Genomic DNA, 6607 nt, shown 5'->3' with positions numbered 1-6607 from the left:
GATCAATTCTGCACACTGTTCCTCAGCAAGCGCTTCATTGCTGTTGTTTAATTTTTATTTTTATTTATTGGCTTTTTCGATGTGAAAACTCTCCTCAGATCGGCCGACGAGTTCTTTATATCGCAGCAATACCGGTTTCCTCGCTCCTCCCAGTCATTATTACCAGGATAACGGCCACGCCTACCTTCAGTGCTAAATGTGAGTACTCCGTCAGACGCCGGCACCAAGAAGCTCAAAATACAGGCATGTAGCCATTCCCACTGCGTCGAGTCTAGAAATCTAGAGAATTTTAAATAGAATGACACCTGACCTGAGCGAGTACACACGATAAATTGCGCAGGGCCCCATCGGGAACGTGTAGGCACTCCGCAGCCGTCCGCCCAGGTGGCCGAGAAGCGTAACAAAGCGTCGCCACCGACATCGGCTTCTAAAATTTGTAAAACAGCTCAACAAAGCTTGGCAGGGTGACCGATTGTGCATGTCGCTCATCTATTGTCGTATTTGTACGTTTTGACGTACAGAAGACAAGAGTTCACTTTGTTTTGTCTCGGTCTGAGTTTCAGCTTTGTTCGGGGCGCTTCTGTTAACAATCTGCCGCTTTGTGAGACGCGCATGCATCTCACATAGCCGCCCCACTAAAACAGACTATAATAAACTTGGTCTGCTTCTTCGTTTGATCGGGGTTTTTCGCTGAGGTGCCTCCTTGAGAAGTATATGCATGCGGGAGTCACCGGGTACATCTGGTAGGTAAGGAAAGTATCTGGTGTACGCTTACAATAATAGAGTATGTGTTATCTATTTTCGCTGAGTCGAGACTTGGCAGGTGTATGACTCTCTTTAAAGACACGCGATAACTCATTTGGTGTCCAATGACTTTCCGACGAGAGTAAAATGTGATCTCTAAACGGAGTCCACGTGTCCCTTTAACACCAGCCATTTTCGCGGCAAGTAAGGATTCTCACAAAAAAAAAGGGAGTCAGATGACTGTATTTATTTTTAGAGTGCAGGCAGTAAAAAGTCGGCTTTTAACTGACAGCGACTCTTGCGTGGGCTGTGTATATTATGACTACTTCTATTCTTCTTTTAGTGTCACATTGGAATGTATACCTCACAAAGGCATGACTAGTATGTTTTGCAGGTATCATGAAAACTGTCAAATTTAGAATTTTTGCGCCAGTTGTGGTGATAAATCCAAGCGATATCCTTTTTTTTCGGTCAAATTTTAAAAATTCTTACTCGTAAATGCGTCATAAATATGCTGCCGGAAAGTAATATTTCGCTTGTCTCAATAGCGGCCGGTGGGCCATCTTTGCACTTAACGTGTAACCACGCTTGTTTATATGGCAGACTTTTGTTATCGTACCGAACATAGCGTTGACGCCGCAAGGTTCACAGTTTCCGCACTATATATTTCATCCACGGTTGCCAGTAGCGAAATTAAATATTTCATAAAACCTGCGGAAAACAAGAAAATATATGAATCCAAGTTGCGGTAAGATTGCGGCTAGATTAAACTTCCAGTAATCGGGGCAAATGCAACGTGTCGCGTTAAGTTTAATATTTATTAAATATCAACTTTTTTACTCTCCAGCTCCCCTATGTTAGGAAGCCCACCTTCAACCACTAAAAAAACGGACTCGGTATAAAATACTCAAACCACTCTCTCTCTCTGTAATAATCAAAGAACAAGAAAAAACCGACGAATCAAAGTACAAAGAAATAAACGTAGCAAATATTAAGGCGCAAGCAGAACATCTGCATTCGTCCTCCCAGACGTCAGTATGATTTAAATATTTAAAGGCTTATATTCTCGAGCGGTCATCGTGTGGAACGGGCTTTCGAAGTCCGTTGCCTCTCCTAAATGTGGTCTTCTTTTTGTAAAAACCGAAATGACGCAATATTCGAGGATGTTGCATACTTTCATATTAGGCTTCTTTGCTGGGCTCCCGAGTAACGCATCTGGGCTGTCCTCTCATTCCCAAATTCTTGCTACGTTAATCATAGACTGTTTACAATGAAGTGCATTATTTTTGAGCATGTATGATCCTTTTCTGCCACTCCTGTAAATCAAAAATGAGGCTCACAGTATAATAGAATGACATGAAATACAAACCCTGCTAAAAAAATTAAGACGATAAACCTGCTTGCCCATGTACTACATTTTAGAAATAGCTCGTCTTCGTTTCACTTCGATGTATCTAGGCAGAATCTTCTAAGCTCTCCTACTGTAGAGTCCCGAATAACGCGTGAAGTTTTCCGGACTAACGAAACCAGTCATTTCCTTAATATCTTTATCGTTTTTGTGGTTCGACAGATAAAAGTAAAATATTACTAATTTTCGGCCTACGTAGTCATAGAACGCCAGCTAGGAAAAACATATTGGTTCACCGTTAAGCCAATTGTGGTATTGACTGTCTCAAGCATTCCTTGTCTTTTATCTCTAGAGGAGGAGAACGAATAAACTTTATTAGCAGAAACCAGTCGGTTTAGGTGGCCGGGCTTAGGCCTCCCATGAGGGGACGTGAGGGCTTGCCTCGACGCCGCCTCTAGAGAGAAAATGCATTTTCACGTGTGTAGTGTAATATAGCCATTTGCCTTCAGTGGGCATGTGCCATTTATTTGGATGTCACCATCATCATCGTCGATACAGGCTCAAGCACAGCAAAGTCCTGAAGCTCTGTGGCCCACCATGTCGGGGACTGGCAGTTCAGGCTCCCTGCGTCACGGCTCCACGTAAGTCAGAGGACATTACAGAAGTGCAATCGAAATGTCAGTGCTCCAGTCTAGTCCAGTCTATAACTGTTCCGTTGGGACTGCGCGCTAAGTGCCATTTGCAATAGGCCTTTGTCAGGAAGGCTTACTGCGACTCATTTTTTTGTTGTTGCGCTGTTCGGAAAAGAGTCAAGGCGATGTTGTTGTTTCTCTAGCATTTTCCCATGCCATTCACTATCGGGCTCGGCTTTACGGACGGCCACATTCAAGCTGTTTTGCACCACGTAGCTGTTCTGGACGGGGTCTTGCCAAAATAGATAACGGCTTCTTTTTGCCAGGAAAGTCACGAATAGGAAACTCGGGAAAAAAGCGGCACTCTGCGGACCCCGTCTACTATTGCGTGGATGGAGCGGGCTCCGCCCAGGAATAGTCAATGGAAAAGTGTTTTTCAATGCTGCAACGGAATGCCAGCTATGCATAAAAGTGAGCGTCGTCGTTCTGGATTAATATTACCATTGTCGCTGGCTCTCCTAAAAAATTGCTGGTTGTCTATAGGCCGTAAAAAGCTGGTCCCCCTTCACACTTGCATGAAGCTTTGCCATAACATAGGATTCGCTATGTATAGGATCTTTTTATATGGGATGAAAAGCTAGGCGACAGCTCACAATATTGGACACGTTAACTGAAACGGAAACCGAAACCTAAAGCAAGAAAGGCAAAGCGCAGTTATGATGTACTGAAACGCGAATCCTCCATTATCGATAGTTTTTTTTTGTGATGGCGATAGCTGAGGATATACTGGAAGTTTATTTTTGCGCTGAATTTACCACAGGTACTTTTTAACGCAATCAAACCGATTTTTTTCTGCGTTGTAGGCCTATCTAATCCCGAAAGAACCTTGAATAGAAATACGTAAAATCAGTCGGAAAATGCACTGCAGTGGCAGAAACTTTCTTTTATTTTCATCGTTACAAATGATTAAGACTTTACCTTCGTCACTACTTCTCGCAGTTGATTTATCCAAATATTCAGGGGCATTAGAACCAGTTGTGGGCGCGTAGTGTTTCTCATTTATGGAACCGAACATCGTCAAAGCAATTTGACAAATTATATGGATTATATTAACATCTACTAACTACAGCGCTGTACACAAATAAGCGGTCATTTTCTGGCACTTCACCATAAAACTATGAAAGCTGAGCCAAGAGCATGCGCAAAATGTTACAAATGGCACATGTTCTCATTTTTCTCTTCATTGTCGGAAAAGTGGTTGTAATCCCAGTTTTGATAGGACAGAAATCTTCCATCGGCACAGGCATCAGCGCACACGAGAAATCATGGAAGCTTTTTACACGTCATTGGAAGGTCACAAATGCATCAGCCAACCTTCGGTAGCCTTATCACAAGCTGAAGTGTCATATCCCAGAAATTGCTTGCCTCATGTTCATGTCTAATCAGCCGCATAGGTTTTTTTTTGTTTTTCGTAGTATTATCTTAGTTTCGAGTGAGCGCCGTTGCTCCGCCGTTTCGTTTCTACGTCCTCGTTCTTTCGCGCGTTTTATTCATTCAAGATGGAATCACACCAACTTGCCCAGTTAAAAGTTTTAATGAAAACTGTACGCTGTCTATAAAGGCACTGTCTATTATTCCCTGGACAGTGATGTCGCCAAACAGGTGGAACGCCAAAGTAGTAAAAGAGTAGAAAATACCTTTACTGACTTACCACATACGCAGACAAAACCCGCGATTGGCGCCTTTCCAGCGGTTTCATTAAAGCATGTTTCATCACATCGTTGTTTTCTTAGCCGATAACGATTCTAGAGTTCCAGTAGCACAGGAGGGGAGATATTGGTCCATGAGTACGCAAGCGTTGCGGTACTTCTTCCATCTTCCGTTCCTCCTGTTTGTTTCGAATATGTGCACCCTTGACAAACGGTTCGATCACAGTGAGTGTTCTCTTAGGGAGCGTATACGTATATTTATGTCTATGTGATGATCATTGTATATACCGTACTCATCACACGGCAACTTTGTGTAGCAACCGAGGTAATGAGCAGGCTAACATCACCGGGCTTTGATTAAAAAGTTGTTATCTATCTATCTATCTATCTATCTATCTATCTATCTATCTATCTATCTATCTATCTATCTATCTATCTATCTATCTATCTATCTATCTATCTATCTATCTATCTATCTATCTATCTATCTATCTATCTATCTATCTATCTATCTATCTATCTATCTATCTATCTATCTATCTATCTATCTATCTATCTATTGTAGTGCCATTTTGCAAGTGATCTGGCTGGAACTGAGTGCTTAATTCTCTATCACGGAGCAGGAGCCAGACTGCGGAAGCTCGCTATGTCGACCGAAGAGAAGATCACGGCCACAACCAGGGAACGTGGCCAGCTGGTGTGCCAGAATTGAGAACACCTACAGGTGCCTCGAGCGGCGCTCATGGCGTTCAGCACTGTCCCAGCTGTCCGTTACGGCGGTGCGGCATATGCAGCACGTGAGTGTGCTTTCGTTATAACTCTTAAACAATGCACACAAAATCTGCAGTCGGTGACAACCTAGGCATAAAAAGTAAAACTACCATTGTCCATATGTGCGCGTCAACTTACGGTCACTCTTTGCTATGACGTAACGGTTCAGCCGAAGTAATAAATAAAATGTGGAAACATTCAACTTTGCATTTAAAAGTCGAACGCCATACCAATATATGTAGGCACACACACACACACAAACACACACACACCCTATCGCTAGCCTGCCTTCGCTATTTGGTGGATACCTAAAGTGTGCCGCAAGGAAAGCCAAAATGCAAACGCCCTCCGGCTCCCATCTTTATTTGCATCTACCTCAAGTTTTCGCTCATGGGCGACGCTGATTTTTCGCTCACAACCAAAGACACCGCCGCCAACAGCGGAATTTGTGAGAAACGAGCTCTTTACCTAGAGGGACATAGAATAGGGGGAGTGTCTAAAGCGCCACGCGAATACATGGCATAAGCGAGGGCCTTTTACGGTCGCGCCGTGGCGCTGCTGTGCCGGACCTGAGGGCATTATCTGTTGTGGAAGCCGCGTCAAAGCGGCTAGCATCTGCTAGGCGCCGGATATTTTGACCGCGATTAGCCAACATTGCGATAGCTTGGGCGATGTAATCAATACTGCGTCACTGCAAGATAATACTGCAGTGACTCACCGCCCAGAGAACGGTCTATGCGCTGTGAAACACGGATTTTGTATATTTGCTTCTAGCTGGCTTGTCATCGCAATGCTCCGCGCTTACGCGTCTGTTTGAAGAACGCATTCTGCGCGCACTTCATCTTGAGCGAAGGTGCTTAATTGAGGTACGAGTGGAATGGCGAAGGTAAACGTGCCGTTGAAGAGAACAAATAGCCAAATAACTTGGAGAACTTAGCAGATAGGCACGTAGTAAATGGCAGCACATGCTAACTCGCTTAAAACCTTTACATCCTTTCTTTTATTTGGTGCATTCCACTCGTTTTACAAGACTGCCAGCCGCACTCTGCTCTTTCGGAAAGGCGTGACCGCGGTGCCAAAATTATAGATAGAGAACTCTCGTACTCGTTCACTTGGTGTACACCGAATTTTTCATGGAAGATCACGAATGTGTGCTTAACATGACTGATAGGTCATGACATCAATAACTTTGCGTGCATAAGGAGGCCCGTCGAGGGCAATTGTTTTCTGAGCAAACGATTTTGGTCGCGTGGGGGCGGGGGGTCTAAGGAGACACCCCTTGGGTACGGGCCTGTGCTTACCATTTACATAATGATTAAGGATAATAATACGACGTGGGGTGCACACCCGCATTCTTCGGCCAGAAGTTATTCTTACTGTGTGTCGTCTGACGATTTGTCTCC

At 43.9% G+C, this 6607-nt stretch overlaps 1 protein-coding gene across 5 annotated transcripts in view; it reads left to right on the top strand.

The window, feature by feature from the left end:
* Window positions 1-620: 620 nt before the first annotated feature.
* LOC119402205 (uncharacterized) overlaps window positions 621-6607 on the top strand; it is a 28716-nt gene continuing 22729 nt past the window's right edge. For 2 of the 5 annotated variants that reach the window (XM_049418543.1, XM_049418544.1), the window contains exons 1-3: window positions 621-747; window positions 2651-2733; window positions 5057-5230. In XM_049418543.1, coding sequence (XP_049274500.1) covers window positions 2690-2733; window positions 5057-5230 — 218 coding nt within the window. In that variant the 5' untranslated portion in view covers window positions 621-747; window positions 2651-2689. Of the gene's footprint in view, window positions 748-909; window positions 949-2650; window positions 2734-5056; window positions 5231-6607 lie in introns of those variants that run through there. The other 3 variants (XM_049418545.1, XM_037669331.2, XM_049418546.1) reach the window with 3 other exon arrangements.

The sequence above is a fragment of the Rhipicephalus sanguineus genome, chromosome 8 (genome assembly GCF_013339695.2).
Source record: "Rhipicephalus sanguineus isolate Rsan-2018 chromosome 8, BIME_Rsan_1.4, whole genome shotgun sequence".
Taxonomy (NCBI): domain Eukaryota; kingdom Metazoa; phylum Arthropoda; class Arachnida; order Ixodida; family Ixodidae; genus Rhipicephalus; species Rhipicephalus sanguineus.
Note: the sequence above shows the minus strand (reverse complement) of the source record. Positions and strands in the feature narration are given on the sequence as shown.